At 48.7% G+C, this 25,966-nt stretch overlaps 2 protein-coding genes across 5 annotated transcripts in view; both read right to left on the bottom strand.

Moving 5' to 3' along the window:
- LOC138764440 (interleukin-6 receptor subunit alpha-like) overlaps positions 1-17,539 on the bottom strand; it is a 30,277-nt gene extending 12,738 nt beyond the window's left edge. Inside the window, 1 exon segment of the mRNA XM_069940363.1 lies at positions 17,358-17,539. Within this exon segment, the coding sequence (XP_069796464.1) occupies positions 17,358-17,454 (97 nt within the window). The 5' untranslated portion in view covers positions 17,455-17,539.
- Positions 17,540-22,402: 4,863 nt separating this feature from the next.
- Positions 22,403-25,966, bottom strand: part of LOC138764441 (phospholipid-transporting ATPase ID-like) — a 78,600-nt gene continuing 75,036 nt past the window's right edge. For all 4 annotated transcript variants that reach the window (XM_069940365.1, XM_069940367.1, XM_069940364.1 and 1 more), the window contains exon 28: positions 22,403-25,879. In XM_069940365.1, coding sequence (XP_069796466.1) covers positions 25,595-25,879 — 285 coding nt within the window. In that variant the 3' untranslated portion in view covers positions 22,403-25,594. The remainder of the gene's footprint in view (positions 25,880-25,966) is intronic.

The raw sequence follows: 25,966 nt of genomic DNA on the forward strand, positions 1-25,966 counted from the left end.
AATGTACGAGGTGGAGAAGAACATAATGAAGACAAAACAGAAATATTATGAGCTAGGAGAAAAAACGCACAAAATTCTAGCGTGGCAGCTTAAGACAGAACAAACTAAAAGAACGGTATTGGCATCAAGGAAAAATGACAAACAAATTACATTTAACCCAACAGAGATCAATGAAAACTTCAGGGAATTCTACGAGCAACTATATCGAACTGAGAACGAAGGGAAAGAAGACAAAATAGATGAGTTTCTAGCTAAAACTGAACTACCGAAATTGCAAGAAGAGGAGCAAAATAAATTAATAAAATAATTTGAAATAGAGGAAATACAGGATATATTTAAAAAATTACCGAACAATAAAATGCCGGGTGAGGATGGACTCCCAATAGAATTCTATAAAACATTTAAAGAGTTATTAATTCCTCCTCTCCTGGTAGCAATGAACCAGATTGAAGTTTTAGCCCCATAGGCATGTTGATACTGGGCTTACAAAAAATGTTTTTGTTGTGTTAATGAACGACAAAAATATTTTTATAAAAGATAATACAATTCTGATGAAACACTGCACAAAAAATTACATCGCCAGTCATTTTGGTGTCACCCCCACCCCCCATCTCTGATGGGGTCACCTGGTGCAGTCAGCTAGTGACGCCAGTGGTCCTGGGATGTATTTAACGAAGAGAATGACTGGTTCTTGATTAGCCGGGGCATCAAAGGCTATGGGGAGAAGGCTGGGCAGTGGGGCTGGGTGGGGGAAATGGATCAGTTCCTGATTGAATGGCTGGGGTAACATCAATGGGCTGAATGGCCTCTTTCTGCTCCTCTGCCTTGTGGCCACATTACAGTTATGGAGGGTGCACTTCTCCTTCCCATGATCTTGTGTTGGAAGGTGTTGCGTGGTGTAAGGTGGAACCAGGGATGGACCCAACACAGTGAATGGCAGGACCTCTGGGGAGTGCTGTGGGACAGAGGGGGATGGAGGGGAACAGGTGCATGGTTTCCTGAAACCGGGGCCTTGGGTAGACGGAAAACGTTCCTGGGAACTGTTAGAGGGAGACTTTTCCCCCAGGAGTGTTGGAGGCTGAGGAATAACCTTCCAGATCGTGAGGGCTGGGGGCAAGGTGAATGCTCACAGGGTCAGGGGGTCCCGGAGGGGAGTGGGGGCATCGACTTCTGGTGAGAGGGGAAAGGCTTGAGGGGCCTTGGTTTTCCCACAAAGTGGGTTAAGTGGAACCAGCCAGGACGGTTTGAGGAGTTCGTGGGTTGCACATGTTTGGACAAGGGTGTGGATCTGAACGGATGAGGGGCAAATGGAACCGGCCCAGAAGTCCAAATGTGAGGTGGGGGGGAAGAGAGAGAGGGAGAAGAGAGAAAGAGATAGGGAGGGGAGGAGGGATGGAAGAGAGAAGGGGAGGAGAGGAGGGGAGAGAAAGGAGGGGAGAGAAAGGAGAGAGAGAAAGAGAGAGGGGAGGGGAGGGGGAGAGAGAGGAGGATGGAGAGAGGGAGAGAGGGAGGCAGGGAGGGGGAGAGAGGGGCAGAGAATGGAAAGGAAGAGTGAGAGAAGGGGAGAGAAGGGAGGGGGTGAGAGGAAGGAGAGGGAGAGGGAAAGAGAGAGAGGAGGAGAGAGAGGAGGGGAGAGAGGAGAGAGAAAAAGAGAGGGAGAGGGGGAGAGAGAAGGGAGGCAGGGAGGGAGGGAGAGGGGCAGAGAGAAAGAGAGCAAAAGAAGGGGAGAGAAAGAGGGAGAGGGAGAAAGGAGGAGAGAAGGAGGAAGGGAGATAGAGAGAAAGGGAGAGATTAACCCCTGTACTATGTCTGAGATGACTGGCTGGGACTGTACCTCAGCACACATTAGAACTTAATTGAACATCTTCCCGGCCAGTGAGAAATAAAGAAAATAAGGTAGTTTCCCCCCCCCCCACCCTCCCCTCCGGAAAACCTCTACGGGTGTGCTGTACAAAACATGACCTTTCACCTTGGTTTCGGGAAGTGGGAAGGCCACTTCCTGAATCCCCCCACGGGCGGTGCCTTCTTGAGAGCGACCAGCTGTTCCTCATCTTCAAAATAAAATAAAGGGCTCCGAAATCTTCTTCCCCTTTTCAAGCAGAAGCCTCCACAGAGATTTGCCCACTTCCGCGAGTTGGACGGAGAGGAAGGAGGCGTGTGGAGTCCGTTTCACCCATCCCCTAAATGCTAGCCCTCTCTGGCTCCAATGCTGGGGTCTTAACAGGAGTGATTCTGTAGTGTTCCCATCCCTGGGTTGAACTCAGAAGGGCTCTACCCCTCGACTGCACCTTCCCTTAGCCAGGGCTGGGGTTGGGGGGGTGGTGTGGGTGTCTGGGAGAGGCAGTGATGGGATTGGGGAGGTGAAACAGGAGAGGTGGTGGGGGGGAGCTGAGGCCACAACCTGATGGGTGTAGTGTGGATGGTGGAGGGTCATGTGACCTCTCTGCTGGAACACAGTGGATGGTGGAGGGTCACGTGACCTCTCCGTGGGCACCTGGTGGGATTGTGGAGTCATGTGACCTCTCCGTGGAAACATGGTGGGATGATGGAGGGTCACATGAACTCTCTGCGGGAACATGGTGGGATTGTGGATGGTGGAGAGTCATGTGACCTCTCTGCTGGAACACAGTGGATGGTGGAGGGTCACGTGACCTCTCCACGGGAACTTGGTGGGATTGTGGAGAGTCATGTGACGTCTCCGTGGAAACATGGTGGGATGGTGGAGGGTCACATGAACTCTCTGTGGGAACATGGTGGGATTGTGGTTGGTGGAGAGTCATGTGACCTCTCTGCGGGAACATGGTAGGATGGTGGAGGGTCGCGTGATCTCTCCATCTGGAAGGAAGTTGCATCACCTGCCAATCAGTGCACACCTGACCATCAGCCCCTTTAATCGCCCAGTGATTACCTGGGCCAGATGAGCTGCGTCAGTGACTATGGCCCGGTAACCATCACATCTACAGAGATGTGGCCGGAATTAACTTGTACTTGAGAAAAGACCTGCCCTCCACCACCCCCCCCTCACGTGATTTGCCTCCCACTGCCATCGTTCCAAGTTCACCAGCTCTTCTCTCCGCCCTGGATCACCTGGACGAGAGCAACACCTACATCTGGCTGCTCTTCATCAACTAGACAGCCTTCAGTACCATCGTCCCCTCAGCGCTGGTCAACGAGCTCAAAATCCTGGGCTTCTGCACCCCCCCATCCCCCCGCAACTGGATACTCGACTTGCTTATCGGAAGAACACAGTCATTGTGGATTGTCTCCTCCTCACTGATGAGCAATGCAGGCGCCCCTCAAGGACATGGTTTAGCCCACTGCTCTACTTGCTCCACACTCATGACTGCAGGGCCAGGCACAGTTCCAACACTGTCTACAAAGTCGCTGGTGAAACCATGGTTGTTGGCAGAATCGCAGACGGCAGCAAGGAAGCAAACAGGAGGGAGGTGGATCAGCTGGTTGGGTAGAGTCAACGTCAACAAAGTCAAGGAGCTGATTGTGGACTTCAGGAGACCCAGTCCTCATCGAAAGGGGGGGGATCAGCAGTGTGGAGAGGGTTGACAACTTCAAATTCTGAGGATCTGTGTTGGGACCTCCACATTGATGCAATTGCAAAGAAGGCTCATCGGCAGCTGGACCCTTGAGGAGTTTAAGAAATTTCAATTTGTCACTGTTGCAAACTTTCCACAGGTGAAACCGTGGAGAGCATTCAGACCGGTTACATCGCCGTCTGGTGCCAACGCACAAGGCAGGGAAATACAACAGAGGGTTGTGAACTCGACCAGCGCCATTACGGGCACCAGACCGCTCCGTTGAGGACATCTACAAGAGGGGAGGGTGTCTCGAGAAAACAGCCTCTATCCTCAAGGAGGCACTAGCACGCAGGCCATGCACTCTTTACTCTGCAACCATCAGGAAGGGGGCAGGCACCCGAAGATGAGTGTCCAGTGGCACAAGGACGGATTTTCCCCTTCGCCATTGGATCCCTGAACGGTCGATGAACCACAGACATAGCTTCATTTCTTCTTCTTTTGCACTGATTTATTTTTTAATATGTGATTTATGGGAATATTTGCTCTAATAACTGCCTCAAAACAGCAAATTTCATGACATGTTCATGACAATAAATTCCAATTTTTGTGGAACTGTCCAAATGTCCTACCCACCCACATCCATCTAAACCCGTCCTATCCACGGATCCATCTGAACGTCCCACCCACACTGGTCCCACCTGCCCACATCTCTCTTAACCCGTCCTATCCATGGATTTATCCAAATGTCCCACCCACACTGGTCCCACCAGCCCACATCCCTCTAAACTCGTCCTATCCACGGATCTGTCCGAATGTCCCACACACACTGGTCCCACCTGCTCACATCCCTCTAAACCCGTCCTATCCACGGATCTGTCCGAATGTCCCACCCACACTGGTCCCACCTGCCCACATCTCACTAAACCAATTCTATCCACAGATCCGTCCAGACATCCCACCCACACTGGTCCCACCTGCCCACACCCCCTAGACCCATCCTATCCATGAATCCGTCCAAACATTGCAATAGGACCTGCCTCAACCCCCTCCTCTGCCAGCCCATGCACCCACCACCCTCTGTGTAAAATAAAGTTACCCAGGTTCCTGTTAAATTGCCCCCACCCCTCACCTTAACCCTCTGTCCTCCGGTTACCGATTCCCCTTCTCATGGCAAATGACTCTCTGCGATTCCCCCCGATCCAGTGACTATGAAGAAACACAAGAGGTTTAGAGTGAGGGAGGGGGTTTAAGAGACACTCAACATCTCCTCACTTGTCAGGAAGACTGAGGCGGGCCAGGCTACCAGCCACCATCATGTCAACCTTCTACAGGAGCTCTATCAAGAGCTGTGTCTGGCTGTGTGTCTGCATGTTTCACACCGAGGATTGACGATGAATTTGAACTGAAGAGACAAGTTTGGTTTTTACACAGACAGCAGTGGGGTATTTACAAACATTAGTAGCTTGTGATTCAGGCCCTTTGCACGACTTGACGCGAAGAACAGAAGGACGGTGATGAAAGCTCTGTGTCCCCCTAAGGAATGGGCCCCCCCATCCTGCATAGCCTTGGCTGTGGTGAGGAGTCCCATGTGAACCCATGCGAGGTGGTGGGACCAGGTCAGGTACTGAAGGACTAGGCGGCCAACCAATGGCGGTCTTCCTGGATATCTTCAACTGCAGCAGGGTGCAAGATGGCCACCATTATCCCGGTACCCGAGAGGGCGGCAATAACAGGCCTCAATGACTACTGCCCCGTGTCACTGACCTCCTCCCTTGTGAAACGTTTTGAGTGTCCGGTGATGAAACGCATCAAAGCCCTCCTCCCAGACCCATTTCAATTCGCCTCTGTGCAGAGGTGTCCCACTGATGGTGCTGTAGATTTTCCCCTCTGCTCCGTCCTGACCCAGCTGGAAGAAGGGGCCCCAGATGCGCGCCAGGCTGCTGCCTGCTGACCATCCCCCCAGAGGCCGGTGGAGACCCTATCCGTGACTGGATCTTGGACTTCCTAACGGAAAGGCCGTAGTCTGTCTGGGTCAGTAGCGTCGAGCACTGTCCATGCACCCTGGGGCCACGTGCCTGGCCCGCTCCCTTCCGGGGCTACACGGCCAAGTCCAGCCGCCAGCCGGTGGACGTCAGGTTTGCAGGCAACGTGCCGGCCGTCGGCCTCATGACAAGTCGCCCTGCAGAGAAGAGGACCAGCTGAACGAGGCAAAGGGTACGATTGTGGGCTTCTTCAGCAGCAATGCGTCAATGGCACCGTGGCAGCAGCGAGCACCAGGTTCATCAGGGTCCACTGAACCAGTGACCTATTGTGGACACTCAACATCTCCTCACTGGTCAGGAAGGAGTAGCAGTGACCACCCTTCCTGAGAAAACTGCCCAGTCAATGACCAGAATCGAAGTTTAGTGCCACAACAAGTCACGAAATCCTCCGTCTTTGCGGAAGCGTCACAGTTCAAACAATTCATCTTACAACATTACTATGAAAGAAAAAACAAAATGGTGATGGAAAGTGTCTTTGTTTATTCAGGAATCTTTGAAGTGGGTTATAAAGTGAGGAGTTTACCTGCCCGTAGCCCAATAAGGAGAGGTCGCTCTGCAGATGGAGATTAAAAAGGAAAAGATTTTTGTGATTTTGTTCGAGTGGTTCATGGTTACAAACTCAAGCTCAATAAATTGGCCATTTAGATGCCTTTTCAAGGCAATATTCACAAGGGTTTTACATCCAAAATTGAAAAGGATTTATACAAGAGAGGTGGACCAATTCAAAAAAGAAATCACAGACTTTCAAAAATTGATCGAGCAGCCCAGGGGAGGTTCCCGGGGCTTTTTTTCCTCTCTGAAAATAGAAAACCAGCCCTGGGTTAATCTCAAATTGAGTAGGAGGACAGAAAGCAGAAGAATTTATACGTGGAACGGGAAATGAAACTGTCGATCGCCGATAAAGAGACCTCATTACTGGAGTACTTGCCTAATTCAGTGGGTTTCACCTTTTTCTCTCTTCCCCGCTCACATCCCACCTTAAGTGATCCTGATGGAGGAGGGGTGGGGGGGGCAGAGGGTGGGGCATGGGTGGGAAGGACCACTGACTTAATGGTTTGGAATCAAACCTGGGAGGGTGGTCTGTATAGCCTGAAACAAACGGCGCCAGGTTGTGAACGTGTGGCGTTGTGAGGTGATTGTTGATGTGGGCCAACCATTACGAAACAGGTCGCTTGAGCAATCGAGAAGCAAGAATGTTATCCCACATAATACCCGTTCCGGCTACTTTAAGCGGAGGGTGTATGTGAGAGACGAGGTTGGGACCAAGCATGTTTCTGTCTGGCCTCTCCGGAGGCAGAACCTCTGAGCGAGGAGAGGGACTGTTAAAGAATTTAATTACTACAAGCTGGTAACTCCTAAATGTCGATCTGGGCAGAGATGGGAAACAGATTTGAATATTAGAGTAACAAATGTGGGGAATTCTATGGAACGGATTGTATGACCTGTGACTCCGCTATAACGCGACGGTTCGGGTCCCGAAAAATTGCGAGGAAAGCGGGGTCGCGCTAAATCGGGGGGGGGGGTTCCAGCGTTTTCAAAACCAACAGCGCGCGTGCAAAACCTACTCAATTTCTCCTGGTCATCATTTTTTAATTTCTCATTGACCGTTCGCCACCTGAACGCAGAATCCAAAATGGCCCCTGAGCTGGAGGGTTTGGATGTGGTCCGCCCCCACCCCTCCGGCTCTCCAGTCACCTGGACCGGCCTCGAGGGGGTGAGTGGTAGTTTTGGTGGGAGAGTTTTGGGGGCTCTTCGCCGCTGTCATCCTCCTGGGGTTCAGGAAAACGTCACGGACGATCTCGGAGTCCGCCAGTTGCTCGCATGCCGGGCATTCGCCGTCAGCGGAGTACCACTGGTGAAAATCCTCCTTGCTAATCCTCTGTGCCTCTTCATCTGTGAAGCCGTAGAATTCTTGACCGTCTACTTCATCTTCCTCGGTGGATCTTCGTGATGAAAAGGCTGAACCCAGCCCTTCCTCCCAGCACTTCCCCCCCCCCACACGCGAGGAGTCAGCTGCTACCCAGCCCTTCCCGCCGACATTCATGCTTTTCAGATGGTCTCCCAGTGGTGTTGATTCGTCCACGGTTCTATGAATTAATTCACACCTGCAATTCTGCTTGAGCATGGAGAGGAACCCCCTGATCTTGGGGCTGGATCTCTCTGGGAGGAAAGACCCTGGGATATTTCCAGCGTGGCTCGCTACGCTGGCAGCTGGCGCGGGGGAGGGGGGGGCATAGTTGCCCAGCAAAAGAAGAGCTCTAAAGGCGATGCGGAACAACATCATGTGGACACAGTGGAAACAGTGGGGACGAACGAAATCTGCCCAGTCATGAGCAGTTTTAACTTGCATTCCTGTCTTGTTAATGCCAAACAACAACGTCACACGATCTGTGCGCTATTCGAACCGCTCATGTCAATAGGCGACATCTTTACCCCACAGCGTGCGGCCTGGGATCATCTTGTAGCAGAGGCCCGTCACATCACACCTGTTTTTCGACGTAGCTACCTTCTTCGAAGAGAGTTTTTAGTTCTGCCGGGTATTCACTCTCACTGTCACTAACACTTGAGAAAACCTGTGGTGGTGTTTAGAAACCGCTCCTGCCGTCCGTTGCAAGCTTTGAACTGTGAGATTTCTCTGTTGATCAGCTGGTCAAACTTCTCGGCTTGAGCTTTGAGGATAGGCTCGGAAAATGGACAGTCTCATGAGCGCACTTGAACGAACCACTCGTTCAGGGAGTCATTTGAGGCAGACGTCTAGCCCCGTATCTTCCTCAACTTTTCAAAGCACTGCGTGTCACTTATTATCCTGAGATTTCCAGCCATGAAGTGTGGATTGAGGTTCGCCGAGCTTACGTGTGACTTGGGTTTGGCTTTTAGTCTTGATCCCGTCAAATGCGTGAAATTTATCTTTCACAGAAAAGGATTTTGCATCCCATTCTAACGGTGCGTCCCATTTTGATCTGAAAACAATTTCAATTCCGGAAAGAGGGGAAAAAAACAGGGCCGACTGGCTGATCGCGTTATATCCAGGTTTGCATTAAATCAGGGCACAGTAAATTGATATGTGTTAAATCTGTTTGCGTTACATCGGTTCGCAGTACAACAGTTCACGTTAAATTGGTTCATGTTAAATCAGTTCACATTAAATTGGCTCATGTTAAATCAGTTCACATTAAATTGGTTCATGTTAAATAAGTTGTATTAAATCAGTTTGCATTAAATTGGTTCATGTTAAATCAGTTCCCATTAAAATTGTTCATGTTAAATAAGTTTGCGTTAAATCAGTTCGCATTAAATTGGTTCATATTAAATCAGTTCACATTAAAATGGTTCATGTTAAATAAGTTTGCGTTAAATCAGTTCGCATTAAATTGGTTCATGTTAAATAAGTTGCATTAAATCAGTTCGCATTAAATTGGTTCATGTTAAATCAGTTCGCATTAAATTGGTTTATCTTAAATCAGTTCACATTAAATTGGTTCATGTTAAATTAGTTCACGTTAAATTGGTTCATGTTAAATCAGTTCGCATTAAATTGGTTCATGTTAAATAAGTTGCATTAAATCAGTTCGCATTAAATTGGTTCATGTTAAATCAGTTCACATTAAATTGGTTCATGTTAAGTAAGTTTGCGTTAAATCAGTTCGCATTAAATTGGTTCATGTTAAATCAGTTCGCATTAAATTGGTTCATGTTAAATCAGTTCACATTAAATAGGTTCGCATTAAATTGGTTCATGTTAAATAAGTTGCATTAAATCAGTTTGCATTATATTGGTTCATGTTAAATCAGTTTGCATTAAATTGGTTCATTTTAAATAAGTTGAACTAAATCAGTTAGCATTAAATTGGTTCATGTTAAATCAGTTCACATTAAAGTGGTTCATGTTAAATAAGTTTGCGTTAAATCAGTTCGCATTAAATTGGTTCATGTTAAATCAGTTTGCATTAAATTAGTTCATGTTAAATAAGTTGCATTAAATCAGTTTGCATTAAATTGGTTCATGTTAAATCAGTTCACATTAAATTGGTTCATGTTAAATAAGTTTGCGTTAAATCAGTTCGCATTAAATTGGTTCATGTTAAATAAGTTGTATTAAATCAGTTCGCATTAAATTGGTTCATGTTAAATCAGTTCACATTAAAATGGTTCATGTTAAATAAGTTTGCGTTAAATCAGTTCGCATTAAATTGGTTCATGTTAAATCAGTTCACATTAAATTGGTTCATGTTAAATCAGTTTGCATTAAATTGGTTCATGTTAAATAAGTTTGTGTTAAATCAGTTCGCATTAAATTGGTTCATGTTAAATAAGTTGTATTAAATCAGTTCCCATTAAATTGGTTCATGTTAAATCAGTTCACATTAAAATGGTTCATGTTAAATAAGTTTGCGTTAAATCAGTTCGCATTAAATTGGTTCATGTTAAATCAGTTCGCATTAAATTGGTTCATGTTAAATCAGTTCTCATTAAATTGGTTCATGTTAAATCAGTTTGCATTAAATTGGTTCATGTTAAATATGTTTGCGTTAAATCAGTTCGCATTAAATTGGTTCAGTTAAATAAGTTCACATTAAAATGGTTCATGTTAAATCAGTTTGCGTTAATCAGTTCGCATTAAATTGGTTCATGTTAAATATGTTTACGTTAAATCAGTTCGCATTAAATTGGTTCATGTTAAATCAGTTCGCATTAAATTGGTTCATGTTAAATCAGTTCACATTAAATTGGTTCATGTTAAATAAGTTTGCATTAAATTGATTCATGTTAAATAAGTTGCATTAAATCAGTTCGCATTAAATTGGTTCATGTTAAATAAGTTCACATTAAAATGGTTCATGTTAAATCTGTTTGCGTTAAATCAGTTCACATTAAATTGGTTCATGTTAAATCAGTTTGCATTAAATTGGTTCATGTTAAATAAGTTTGCATTAAATTGATTCATGTTAAATAAGTTGCATTACATCAGTTCACATTAAAATGGTTCATGTTAAATCTGTTTGCGTTAAATCAGTTCACATTAAATTGGTTCATGTTAAATCAGTTTGCATTAAATTGGTTCATGTTAAATAAGTTTGCGTTAAATCAGTTCGCATTAAATTGGTTCATGTTAAATCAGTTCGCATTAAATTGGTTCATGTTAAATCAGTTCACATTAAAATGGTTCATGTTAAATAAGTTGCATTAAATCAGTTTGCATTAAATTGGTTCATGTTAATAAGTTCACATTAAAATGGTTCATGTTAAATCTGTTTGCGTTAAATCAGTTCGCATTAAATAGGTTCATGTTAAATAAGTTCGCATTAAACTGGTTTATGTTAAATAAGTTTGCGTTAAATCAGTTTGCGTTAAATTGGTTCATGTTACATCAGTTCACATTAAAATAGTTCATGTTACATCAGTTTGCGTTAAATCAGTTTGCATTAAATTGGTTCATGTTAAATAAGTTTGCGTTAAATCAGCTCGCATTAAATTGGTTCATGTTAAATCAGTTCACATTAAATTGGTTCATGTTAAATAAGTTTGCATTAAATTGATTCATGTTAAATAAGTTGCATTAAATCAGTTCGCATTAAATTGGTTCATGTTAAATAAGTTCACATTAAAATGGTTCATGTTAAATCTGTTTGCGTTAAATCAGTTCGCATTAAATAGGTTCATGTTAAAAAAGTTTGCGTTAAATCAGTTCGCATTAAATTGGTTCATGTTAAATAAGTTGTATTAAATCAGTTCGCATTAAATTGGTTCATGTTAAATCAGTTCACATTAAAATGGTTCATGTTAAATAAATTTGCGTTAAATCAGTTCGCATTAAATTGGTTCATGTTAAATCAGTTCGCATTAAATTGGTTCATGTTAAATAAGTTGTATTAAATCAGTTCGCATTAAATTGGTTCATGTTAAATCAGTTCATATTAAAATGGTTCATGATAAATAAGTTTGCATTAAATCAGTTTGCATTAAATTGGTTCATGTTAAATCATTTCGCATTAAATTGGTTCATGTTAAATCAGTTCACATTAAATTGGTTCATGTTAAATCAGTTCATATTAAAATGGTTCATGTTAAATAAGTTTGCATTAAATCAGTTTGCATTAAATTGGTTCATGTTAAATCATTTCGCATTAAATTGGTTCATGTTAAATCATTTCGCATTAAATTGGTTCATGTTAAATCAGTTCGCATTAAATTGGTTCATGTTAAATCAGTTCGCATTAAACTGGTTTATGTTAAATAAGTTTGCGTTAAATCAGTTTGCGTTAAATTGGTTCATGTTACATCAGTTCACATTAAAATAGTTCATGTTACATCAGTTTGCGTTAAATCAGTTCGCATTAAATTGGTTCATGTTAAATAAGTTTGCGTTAAATCAGTTCATGTTGAATTGGTTCATGTTAAATAAGTTTGTGTTACTTCGGTTCGCAGTAAATCGCGGCCTGACATCTTTGCAAACCAAGATTCTTTTCACTTTTTCTTTTTATATTTATACATTTTAAACTTTTTTTGATTTGTATTTTTTTTGCAAGGGTTGTAGGGGAGGGGGTTTGGGGTGTGGTGGAAACCTTCATGCATGAAATCAACTTGTTCTATTTCTGATATTTATAATCATTGCAGTTATTGAATGTATCAAGTATTCAATAAAATTTTCTAAAAAATTGTGCCGCTGGGTGCTCATCTTCAGGCTCCTGGACCTTTCCCCCAATGGTCCCCCGAGGGTACCAGAGTGAAGAGGGCAGGGCCTGAGGGGTGGGGGTCTTTGAGGATAGAAGCTGCTTTTTTTAAAGACACCGCCTCATGCCGATGTCCTCGACGGAGTAAAGTCTGGTGCCCGTGACGTCATAGGCTGAGTTCACAACCCTCTGGAGTTTATTCTTGTCCTGAGAGTTGGTGCCTCCGTACCAGGCAGTTATGCATCCAGACAGAATCTTCTTCACAGTCCACCTGGAGAAGATTATGAGGGTCTCCGGTGATGTATCGAATCTCCTCACAAAGTATAGCCGCTGGCGAGCCTTCTTTGTGATTGCATCGATGTGGAGGCTCCAGGACTGGTCCTTGGAGATATTGACCCCCAGGAATTTGATGTTCTTGACCCTCTCCACTACTGAGCCTTCAATGAGGACTGGGCTGTGTTCCCCGGACTTCCTCCTGGAGTCCACAATCATCTCGATTTTGCTGACGTCGAGCGTAAGGTTGTTGTCGTGACAACCACTCGACGAGCTGATCCATCTCCCTCCTGTTCGCTTCCTCTTTGCTGTTTCTGATTCTGCCGAAGACCACGGTGTCATCGGCAAACTTGGAGATAGTATTGGAATTTGCCTGTCCACATGGTTGTAAGTAGAGCAATGGGCTAAGCTCACGTCCCTGTGTTGATGATCAGTGAGGAGGAGACATTGTTTCAGATTCATACTGACTGTGGTTGTCCGATGAGGAAGTCAAGGATCCAGGGGTGGGGGTGGGGCTGCAGAGGCCCAGGGTTTGCAGCTCCTTGACCAGTGCTGGGGGGGTATAATGGTGTTGAAGTCCGAGCTGAGGTCAGTAAAGTGCGGCCTTAAGCATAAACTGCTGCTCTCTAGGGGATCCAGAGCTGAGCAGAGGGCCAGCAATGTCGCATCTGCTGCTGAGCGACGGTGATGAGAGGTGAACTGTAGTGGCTCCAGACCTTTGCTTGCAGATTCTGGCCATGACCAGCCTCTGGGCGGTTACTGTTGAGGCAGCTTCCCAGTCACCGGGATGACCGAAGCCCTTGTTGAATCGCCTGCCATGGAGAACATCCATCCGCTCAGGCCAGGCTTCATCGAAGATGCATCGGCCCCCAAACCATGGACTTCTTACTCTTTGCCCGTTCATTCGCCACTACAGGAGCCTTGGCTCTCAAACCAGCAGGCACGAGAAGAGGTTCTCCCTCCCCCACCCCCTCACTAGGATGTTCCCAGGTCATTAAAGGCAGAGATTGACAGGGTGAGCCGAGGCATCATAGGTTACGGGGAGAAAGGTGGACAGCGGGGCTGGGTCGGGAAAGCGGATCTGCTCGTGATTGAATGGCTGAACAGCCGACTTCTGCTCCAACCATCTTATCGCTTGCACGACCAGAAAGGGCGCGGATTTGCCGGATTCCGACAGGAAGATGATTCCAGGCCGAGGGGACGCTCCAACCACCGCCTTGCCGACCTCCACCGCCTCTCATCAATGCGCCTGTCCAATTTATTATTCAAGACTCAAGATTGACCCCACGTTCACATCAGACGTCAGCTTGTCCCACCGCTCTGTGAGCAAAGAACATCCCCCTAATGATCCCCCTAATCCTTTCCCCCCCCCCCCCGTCCCTTCAGCTTAAAACTCTGGCCCCTCGTATTTATCTCCCCTTATTGAAGCGGAGAAAGCTAACTCGCGTCTCCTCTGTCTATTCCCCTTGTCATCCTTCCTCGCTGCAGGCAGGACGGGGAAGGTTTAAGTGAAAATGGGCTGCTCAGAGGGTGGTCTGGGTCTGGAATGTCCCTTGTGTGCGGGCAGAAAGGGGGCGAGGACGGGGAATAGAATCCAGGCTCATAGGACGAGGGGGTCGTAGGACCCATCCGTCTGCTGCCATCCTGGCGCCCTCAGGCGGGACCTTCCTTTAGTGTTGAAGGTCTCAGGTCATGTGGGGAGGGGTGGGGGGCGAGGAGGGTGGGAAGGGAGGTGATTCAGAGCCGCGGTTGGGACACAACACCCTGGGAAATGGGTGATTGACAAAACAGGACATGAAATAATTTCCCAGAAGATGAGGCAACACTTGTTTTCGAGCTGGGTTCCCACACCATGTCAGGCTGCTGGCCCAGAAGTTAGGCCTCAGACTGGGCCAGAGCCTACCCAGCCCTCCAGCACAGTGGTCCACAGTCACGTGCTACTAACCACAGAGCTTTGAGGCCACCCTATGCTGTAGGTACCCTCAGGTCGGTCAGAAATTGCTGAAGATGGAATGTGAGTTGATGACCACTGCTTTAGAACATAGAACAGCACAGTAAAAGCCCTTTGGCCCGCGATGTTGTGCTGACCAATATAAACCTACTCAACAAATCTAACCCTTCCCCCTTCCCTCACTCACACCCAGAACCCTCTTTCATCCACACACCTGTCTCTCTTAAATGCCTGCAATGTTCCAGCCTTCACCACCACCCCTGGCAATGCATTCTAGGCCCCCACCACTCTCTGCATAAAAAAACTTACCCCCAAAGTCTCGCCTAAATTTCCCTCCCTTCACTTTGTGTAGACGTCCCGTGGTGTTTGTTACTCCCGCCCTGGGATAAAGGCGCTGGCCATCCGCCTTATCTGTCGACCTCTATTAAGTCTCCCCTCATCCTTTTCCACTCCAAAGAGAAAAGTCCGAACTCTGCCAACCTCCCCTCACAAGATACAATGTCCAATCTAGGAGACATTCTGGTAAATCTCTTCTGCACCCTCTCCACTGCTGCCATATCCTTCCTGCAATTGTTTGGTTTCAGTGAGATCATTACAAGACGGAAAGGCACAGGAATAGGATTTGGCCACTCGGTAAACGGCTCGTTAAACAACTTCCATCATGTCCACAAACATGGACTTGAACTCTCAGGGAGGGTCCTGTCACAGAGTGGGATGGGAACTGCTCAATCAGAGACGGCGAGGATCCATGGAGGAATGTGAACATAGCTCAGACCATCACATCCCCTCCTCTCCATTGACTCCGTCCACACCTCATCACCTCTCCTCCCCTCCATCGACCCCGTCTACACTTCATCACCCCCCTCCCCTCCATCGACCTCATCTACACCTCATCATACCCCCTCCCCTCCCCTCCATCTGCCTCCATCCCTCCCCCTCCAGGCAGTCCATTCAAGATCCGAATGCATGGCCCTCCCCTTCTGGGAAAGAGGGAAAAATCCTTGAATCCCCTCGAAAGCTCCTCCTCTTTACCTGGAAACCAAACCCCTGGCAACATTTTCACTCGCCCCCTGATTCTGTGCCTTGACTAACACAATTTGTAATATCGATGGAAACTTCACACCACACCCACACCATTTCCACTTGCTCTCAGAATGTAACACCAGCAGATTTTTGTTTTTTAATTGAACTCAAGAGAGCGTTCAGGATTGAACCGATTATTTCCTGACCCATGCATGAGCCACATTGCCCTACACTCCCAGAGTTGTAGTGTTTTAATGAGATAAGTTCAGAGACCTCCTCAAATCACACAGTATTACAAGTCACAGCATCTCTGCCACGTGATAATTGTGGTATCTAACCACAGGAATGTGTGATGGGACGGTGCAGAGGGAGTTTCACTCTGTGTCTGACCCTGTGAGTGTGTGATGGGACGGTGCGGAGGGTTCACTTTGTGTCTGACCCTGGGTGTGTGATGGGACAGTGCGGGGGTAGTTTTACTCTGTGTCTAAATCCAGGAGTGTGTGATGGGACAGTGTGGAGGGAGCTTCACTCTGTGTCTGATCCCGGGAGTGTGAAGGGACGGAGCAGAGGGACCTTCACTCTGTGTCTGACCCCGGGAGTGTGTGATGGGGACGGTGTGGAAGAGTTTCACTCTGTGCCTGATCCCAGGAGTGTGTGATAGGATGGTGGGGAGGGAGTTTCACTCTATGTCTGACCCTGGGAGTGTGTGATGGGACTGTGCAGAGGGAGCTTCACTCTTGTGTCTGACCCCAGGAGTGTGTGATGGGATGGTGCGGAGGAGAGAGGATGGGCTGGTGGTTGGAAAGCTGGTTGAGACTGACCTACCCTCATAGATGGAAGTCTCACCCCCAGTATCCACGATCTATCCCACAACAAGCACACACATCCCCTCCCCTAACCCACCTTCTCCCGTGGACCACAGATTCTACCCTTCACTCCCGACCCCTGTCCTGAGGCCACCAGGAGGAAGCTGAGTCTATCCACAGGGCTCCGAGTCGTGGGCGAACTCCCGAAGCTGGGAGAATGCCCATAGTTCCCGAAACACAGCGAGCAGGGAAAGTGTTGGAAGGAGGGAAGGGAAGAGGGAGTGAGAAGGAGAAAAAGATTTTGGAAGAGAGATGAATTGGGAGAAAGAGATGAGGCGCTGGTGAGGGAGGACAGTCGGGGGGGAGAGTGAGACAGAGAATTGGAGGCAGATAGAAGGGGAGAGGGGTGAGTGTGAGAGGTGGGAGATTGGGAAAGAGACGGGGTCAGGATGGAGGGAGATAGGGAGAGAGACGGGGTCAGGGTGGTGAGATGGGGAGAGAGACAAGGTCAGGGTTGGAGGGAGATGGGGAGAGAGACGTGGAGTGAGGAGGCGAGAGGGAAGCAGAGAGGGGAGGGAAATAGGAATGCGAGAGGGGAAGAGAAGGGGCAGAGAGAGAATGGAAAGGGAGGGGGGAGAGAGGGACTGGGGAAAAGAGGAGAAAGGTGAGAGAAAGATGTTAGGGGAAGATAGAGAGTGGGGGGAGAGCAGAATGAAGAGAGCATGAGTGGAACAGGAAAGTGGAGGGGGGGAAAAGAGAGAACATGAGAGGGAGAGAAATGGAGAAATGGAGAGAGAGTGTGTGAAAGAGAAGGGGAGAGAGGTGCAGGAGAGAGAGATGTGTGAGAAAGTGGGTTTGAGAAGGGGAGACGAGGGAGGGAGAGAGATAAACATGGAGGGTGTGTGAGAGAGGAGAGACGAGGGAGGGGGAGAGATGGAGGGAGAGAGGGGAGGGGTAGAGAATGGGGGGGATAGGGTCCAACAGGGAGATCACACTGCCCACAGCGGTGGATAACGTTGCAGTCTTGCCAGCCCTCCCCCTCAGCCCCAAACACTCACCAGCGAAGGGGCAGGGGCTCTGCCTTGACGTGGTGTCGGGACTCTGCAAGGCGAGCAGGAGGAGGATGACCAGCCAGTGTTCGGCAGCAAGCCCCATGGGTCAAGGTGGGCTGGAGGCACAAGGCTCCTGGGGCAAACGCCCTCCCTCCGGGGCGAGGGAGAGATCTCTGCTCTGCTGTTTCTGACACCCACAGGCTCTGCCAGTTTGCTCCGTCTGGCAGGCGCGGGGAGAAGTGACTGGGGAACTTGCCACAGGCTCTGCGTTTACATCATGAGGAGGCGGGAGCTAGCCATGAGGCCATTCTGCCTGTCTGCTCCCTGTTATCCCCCCACACCCGGTCCTCAGATAAGGGAGGAGGGGTGAAGAGAGGGAGAGAGAAGAAAGAGGGAGGGAGGGTGAGAGAAAGTGAGGGGAGAAACATTCAGGAGTGTGAAAGGGAGAGAGGGAGGTGGAGAGAGACGGGGACAGAGAAGGAGAAAAAGGAGGGAGAAAGAGACAGGGTGAGAGGGAGGGAGGGAGGGGGAGAGAGGTGGAAAGAGGGGGAGGGAGTGAAAGATGGGGGAAGGGAAGGAAGGGCAAAAAGGGGGAGAGAAGGATTGAAGGGCAAGATAAAGTGCGAGGAGAAGTGGGTAAAGGGAAAAATAGAGAGAGGGGAGAGATTCAGCACAGGCCCAGGCCCTTCAGCCCATCAAGTTGGTTCTGAACAGTAGATGTCAATGCATTTTATTCTCCTCAACTCCCCCTGGATGACACACACACACACACACAGACACCCACACACACACACAGACAGACACAAACACAGTAACACACAGACAGACACACAGACAGATACACACTGACACAGACACAGACAAGCACACAGAAACACACACATGGACCTAGACACACACACGCAGACACACAGACACATAGACACACAGAGACAGACACACAATGACACACAAACAAACACACATTGACACACACACAGTCAGACTCACACACAGACACACACAGCTAGACACAGACACACACATACATGCACCTAGACACACACACAGACACAGAGACACACACACAATGACACACACACACAAATACAGACACACAAAGTCAGACTCTCACAAACACACACACACACCTAGACACACAGACACACATACAGACACACACACAGAGACAGACACACAATGACACACACACACTGACACACACAAATACAGACACACAGTCAGACTCACACACACTGACACACACAAATACAGACACATACAGACACACGCTGACACACAGTCAGACACACACACTGACACAAACACACACAGGCACACATTAACCTAGACACGCACACAAAAACACACAGAGACAGGCACAGGCAAAGACACACACAAGCACACACAGACAGACACACATGCACCTAGACACACACACAAACAGACACACACACATTCAGATACACACAAACACACACTGACACCCACACAGACAGACACACCCATACACACCGGCAGACACACACACACACCTACACAGAGACACACACACACACAAACATGCACCTAGACACACAGAGACAGACACACAATGACACACACAGGCACACACACACAAACACACACTGACACACACACACAAATACAGACACACTGAGTCAGACTCACACACAAATACAGACACACAAACACAGACACATACAAACATAGACACACACTCACACACACCAAGACACACATATAGACACACACAAGCACAGACACACGACACCTACACAGAGAGACACACAGACACACACACACATGCACCTAGACACACACACACGCAGACACATACAGAGAGGGACACACACAAATGCACCCACACACACACACACACACACACACACACACACACACACGTAGACACACACAGAAACAGACACCCAATGACACACACTGAAAAACACAAAATACAGACACACACACTCAGACTCACACACACTTACACACATAAACAGACAGACAGACAGACAATAGACACAAATGCACCTAGACACACACAGAGACAGACACACAAAAAGACACACACACAGACACACACACCTAGACACACACAGAGACAGACACACAATGACACACACACACAAATACAGACATAGTCAGACTCACACACACAAACACACATCAGACACACACACAGACAGACACACACAGACAGATACACACACACAAATACAGACACACACACACTGACACACATTAATCTGGACATGCACACAAAGACACACACAGGGACAGACACAGACAAAGACACATACACACATGCACCTAGACACACACAGAGACCAATACGCACATGCACAGACACACACAAACAGTCACACAATGACACGCACAAACACAGTCACACACTGACACACACACAGACACACTTACACAAGCAGACACACACAAGCACATAAACACACACAGACACACAAACGCAGACACACCCACACACACAGATATACAGACACACACACACGCAGAAACATATACAGACGCACATACAAGCACACTGAATCACACACACAAAGACACACACACTGAGACAGACAGACCCACACACACACACAGGCAGACACACACACACCTACAGACACAGACACACACACGCAGACACACAATGACACACACACACAAATACAGACACACACACTCACACAAACCAGAAACACACGGACACACAGTCAGACACACACAAACAGACACACATTAACCTAGACACACACAGAGAGACACAGACACAAATCAACACACACACAAGCACACACAGACACCCACAGAGACTGATACGCATAAGCACAGACACACACACAGACAGACACACGCACAGACAGACACACACACACAAACACTCACACAAGCAGACACACATGCACATAAACACACACACACATGCAGACACAGAAAGGGGGAAAAGATAGAGAGGGATGGGAGAGTTGAGAGAGTGATAGAGAGAGGAAAGGGGAGGATGGAAGTGGAGGAAGAGGGAGGGAGAGAGAGAGGAAAAGTGAGAGGACAGACACACAAGACTGTTGATGAATGGCAATGCGCCTTCATACCCCTCCTGATGGGTGCAGGGGTGGGGTCTCGAAGGGTAGATCCCGATCCCCTTTGGCCTCTCCCCCTGAGGTAATGATGAGGCCGAGGTGGGTTGGCCTGCGAGAGGAACCCAGAATGACCTGACAAGGTGAGTTGAGGTTAGCGGAGGGAGGGGCAAAAACACAGAAAGAACCAGAGCAAGAAAATGGTTGGATTTGGCAACTCTTGGTCTTCGCAAAGTTTAATTCCCTTGGGAAAAGGGGGGTTGAGGAGCTGCCCAAGTCCCTGAGGTGGATGACGTTCCCACAATGCAGTTGGGGAGTGAGTTACCTGGCGTGGAAACAGGCCCTTCAGCCCAAGAGATCCATGCCAACCAAATTTTCCCACTCACACTGGGCCCACCTGCCTTTGTTTGGCCCCAAATCCTTCTTAATCCGTCCTATCCATGGATCTGTCCAAACTTTTTAAATAATGTACCTCCCCACAACCACCATTCTCTGTGCGACAAGATACCCCAGTTTCCAGTTAAATCTCTCCACCCTCTCAAGGGGTGGGGTCCGTGGGGAGTGAACGGGAAGGGGTGGGTGGGGTGAACAGGAAGGGATGGGGTCCGTGGGGGGTGAATTGGAAGGGGTGGGGTCTGTAGGGATGAACAGGAAAGGGTGGGGTTCTTGGGGTGAATGGGAAGGGTGAGGTCCATGGACTGAAATAACTGAACCAAAAACTTTCTCTCCAATCCCACCAATGAACACATTGGAATCAGTTGATATTTTTTGTTAAAAATTCTATTTTTTTTCATAAAACAATACATTTTGCAAGTATAGAAATGTATAATAAATTATGGAAATGTTTATATATTTATATATCTCTGTATGTGTATATATACAGCCCAGCTAACCTCAAAATATTGAAATAAAGTTGAAATGATATCTGTGTGGCCAATCCTGGCTCCTCAAGTGACCTGTGACCTTTTCGGCCAACCAATAGAGGGCCAGAAAAATGGCCACATCTCGCCAAACTTAACAGATTGATTTGAACCCCCCCCCCCCACCCACTCCCCAAAATAAGCAATGGCTTATTTTTGTTTTTGGAAAAGAAAGTAGATTTTTTTTTAAAAAATAGATGTAGAAAAAAGGCCATGAACCCTTAATTTTTTTGTATGAGTGAACATTTTGGGTTTTTTTTTACAAAACGAAAGGACCAATTTAAGATTTCTATGTAAACATGTCACGTGACGTGTCGGCTATCTTGTGACAACTTCTCCCTGGTACCTGCAAAGTAAACGTGTGCTGATGTGAGGAACAGATAGCTTCACGCCAACCCCACCATCTCGGCGATGGAACAGTGGTCCTCACCCAAGTGAGGTCAGGGCCCTGGTGGTAGCGGGATCTTACCATGCTGGAACTCGAGGAGAGATCAAACTGGATGATCTAAAGTTGCTGACTTATCCATTTCCCCTCCTCACCCCCACACCCCCCGAGTTTCAGGGTTCAGGTCTGGTTGGTTTCAGAAAGTCTCCGGATGATGTGGGAAAGGGGTGAAGGGAGGTGTCCTAGTCAAGGGGAGAGCTTCGTATTGAGGAATACACAACTCCTGGGACAGGCAGTGATGGGACGGTCAAGGCACCGAGGCCTCGACCTTCTCCGAGGGCTGAGGATATTCGGCATTCCCCACCCCTTTACCCCAGATGCTTCCCCTTCTTCTTGCCTGGGAGAAAGCGTCAAGGCTTCCCCGCAGCCTTCGGGCTTCTGATTGGCAGTGCGCGAGGCCACAGACGGACATGTAGGCGTGGGAAAGGGGTGTGGAATTAAAATGGTTGGACACCGGGAAGTCCCAGCGGACAGAGCTCAGCGGCACAATATGACGGCATTAACATCGACCTCTCCAGTGTCCATTAGACCCCCTCCCCTGACTCTCTCTCTTTCCCCACCCTTCCACCAGTTCCCCACCCCCTTCCCTCTCCATTTGGAGGAACGCCCCCTCCCTCTCCCCCCGACCTCAGCGAGGGGCAGGGGGCTCGGGGTTCTGAAACTGGGCAGGAAGTAGCAAGAGGCCTCGCACCCCCCCCACCGTCACAAACGGCCTTCCCAGGATCACCACACAGGCCAACGACTTTGAAACCCTCCAGCGACCGACACCTTGAGAGGCAGAGGAGAGATCCGAATCTCAGAGGGGGCCGGAAATTTGGGAAGTGGGCTCACTTCTGGTGTCGAAGTTCGGGCCAAATTCTGAAGGGACGTAAACATGAAACTCTTGGGTCAGGTCAGTGATGTGAAGGGTTCAAGATTGGGAATGTAATGTGGCAGCCCCGATGAGTCCGCACTTGGGAACGTTGTAAGAACACAGAGCACTGGAGAAACTCAGCAGGTCAAACGGAGTCCTTTATGTAGCAAAAGTGCAGAACTGATGTTTCAGACCTGAGTTCTTCATCAAGGTCGGTTCTGCATCTTTATCTTTACTCTATAAAGGACCCTGTTTGACCTGCTGAGTTTCTCCTGCAGAGTTTTACACTCGGCACACTGTGCTCCGTTCTGCTTGCCTCGTGACAGGAAGGATGTGGAAGCTGTGAAGTGGCAGATGGATTTCAATCAGATCAGTGTGGGGCGCAACACTTTGGAACAGCAGGGCTCTTCACAGCGTGGAGGAACAGAGGGACCCACGGGGGTCCAGATCCATGGATCCCTCCAGGTTGCTTGGGAGGCAGAAAGGATCTCAACCAAGGTCCCATCAATCCCTTCCTTCTCCCATCAGAGATATCCCCTGCGGCCGTCGTGTGGAGGGACGGGGAGATCCAGGTCCAGGCTGCTGCGCAAGTTGACAGGGTGTAGACAGTGTGTTAGTCAGTTGGGAGGGGGGGGAACTGAGCTCAGGGGTCGGGAGGTGACGTGACAGCTCGTTCAATCTGCAGTGAGACCAGCACTGTGTTCAGTTCCGGTCACCTCATCACAGGAAGGATGTGGAAGCTTTGGAGTGGGGGCAGAGGAACTTCACCAGGATTCGCCTAGATTGGAAAATATGTCCTATGAGGTGAGGTTAGCAGAGCTGGGACTTTTCCCTTTGGAGCGGAGAAGGACGAGAGGGGACTTTATATTTTGAGGGGCTGAGATCGGGTGGACGGCCAGCTCCTTTGTTCCTGGCGTGACAGTAGCAAACACCAGAGGACGCCTGTTTAAGGCAGTGGTTCTCAACCTTTTTCTTTCCACTCTCATCCCGCTTTAAGTAATCCCTTGGCCATCGGTGCTCTGTGATGAGTAAGGGATTGCTTAAGGTGGGGTGTGGGTGGGGAGAAAAAGTCTGAAACCCACTGTTTTAATTGTCCCTCATGGAGTCGTTATGTGAACTGTTTCAGAACTCCAAAGGAAATGGGCCAATGACCATTTGTCTCAAGCAAAATATTTCAGTAATAATTGGGTCTAGAGCAGCGATTCTCAACCTTCCCTTCCCACCTTAAGTCATCCCTTACTAATCACAGAGCACCGATGGCCTAGAGATTACTTAAAGCGGGACATGAGTGGAAAGAAAAAGGTTGAGAACTACTGGTTTAAAGCGAGGGGAGGAAAGTTTAGGAGAGACTTTTTTTTTCACACAGAGCGTTGTGGGGGCCTGGAATGCGTTGCCGGGGCTGGTGGTGGAGGCTGGAACATTAGGGCCATTTAAGAGACTCTGAGACAGGCTCACAGATGTTAGAAATGTAAAGGGTTATGGGTGTGAGGTGGGGAAAGTTTGGAGAGTTCCATAGTTCGGCACAACTTCATGGGCCAAAGGGCCTGCACTGTGCAGGAATGTTCAATGAAGACATAGGTCATCGATGCCCCAGCAGATGTAATGGCGGACCTGAGCCTCTGTATCTGACAAGAGAAGCCCGGCAGCTGTCTGCCAAGAACTCCCACAGCAGGCGCGATCAGAGGATCACGGACTGATTGTAAGGCAAGGCACCCGATGTGGAGGCAGGCATCCAGGCAGAGGGTGGGTCACGTCCGGGCAGAGAGCAGGTCACGTCCATGCTGAAACGAGGTCAGAGTCCGGCTAAGAATGGAAACGCAGCGGCGGTCGACATCTTGTCAGGTGAGTCGCGGGTCTGTCTGGGAGGAGGAGATAAGCGGGGTCTAGCGTTCTTTTCAGGGAAAAGGCCAGGGTGTCGAATTTTACGTTCCCCACTGGGGGAGCCAGAGGTTCGTGGGTCAAGGAAGAGGAGAAACTGAGGAGGTTCCTTGGACTACAAGGCATCACCACGGTTGTGTCGCAGACTAGCTACAGAATTGGAGTGGGGTTGCACAGGTTGCAGAAGGGGAAGTGACCACTTTCTGGCTGGTCAGTATAGGGGAAGGGGTTTTCAGGCCTGTGGCAGCCATCTTTGGTCGCAGTTGTCCACAGGATCTATCCTGATGGCAGAGGGGGAACACCAGGCCCCCGAGTCCCGGAGCGTGTGGGACCGTAACAAACTACAATCAGATGGCTGGTCTTTGGGGGGGTGTGGGGGAACTCCACGAAGGCAGATGGAGGAGGGCTGCGGGACTTGGTGGGATGGCCGCTACCTCTCTCCACCCCTTAATGGCTGTTGGGCAAGTCAATCCTTGGTTGCCGACCACGACTGAAAGGTGGAGACCTGACGGGGATGAATCCTGGGGTCTCCAGGTGGGGTGGGGTGCAGTCCAGTCAGTAGCTCGGAAACACCTCTGGCCGACCTAGGATCACTTCCTTAGCAATAGTAAGCTGTACTGACCACATCCTTCACAACAGAAAATAACCTGTGCTGACATCATTTCCTTAACACAAGGACCTGTACTGATGATGGCCTTAGCAACAGGAACCTGATGACACCCTTAGCAACAGGAAGTGCCCTGTATTGATGATGCCCTTAGCAATAGAAAATGACCTGTACTGAAGATGCCCTTAGCAAAATGACCTGTACTGATGATGCATGGGGAATGACCTTGGCAAATGGAGTCAGAGGTCATCACCATCACGCTGGCTAAACCCCTCCTCTCCTCTCAGTATGGCCGCCATTCTCCTCAGTTACCCTGGAAACCAGGTGTTCTTCCCATGGGTCAGGGGACAAGGGCCGCTCTGTGCCTTCGGCGGGAAGACAGTTTCCCAACGGGATCCCTCTTCCAGAGGGTCAGTGTCCCGCGCAAGGTATCACCGGGAACCAGGGGCTGAAATGCCCCACCCCACAGCATTCTGAAAAGGAGCCTCTAGACGAGGGCCTCCTGCCGCCCAGGACCAGGCCCCTCCTGGACAGGTGCTGGGCCGAGAGCCCCCGTGGGCTCCGACCTCCTCTTGCATAGTGTGTTGATCCAGCTGCTGGCAGGGCGGTTGCCGGGAGCCAGGCCAGACAGACGCATGTTCATGCCTGTCGTGATGAGCTCACCGAAGCCCTCCTGGTGCGAGAAGGCGTAGCCCGTGCGTCGGGAACCCGGCCGGCCCTTCCTGCCGTGGGCCGCCTTCGGCTTCTTCCCCACCAGCTGGGTGTAGCGGACCTGGGGGGCGGGGGGCAGAGACAAGTCAGGGTGGACGGAGGGTGGGATGAAAGAGATGTCAGAGGTCGGACAGGGTGTGTCAGGGGT

The sequence above is a fragment of the Narcine bancroftii genome, chromosome 5 (genome assembly GCF_036971445.1).
Source record: "Narcine bancroftii isolate sNarBan1 chromosome 5, sNarBan1.hap1, whole genome shotgun sequence".
NCBI lineage: Eukaryota > Metazoa > Chordata > Chondrichthyes > Torpediniformes > Narcinidae > Narcine > Narcine bancroftii.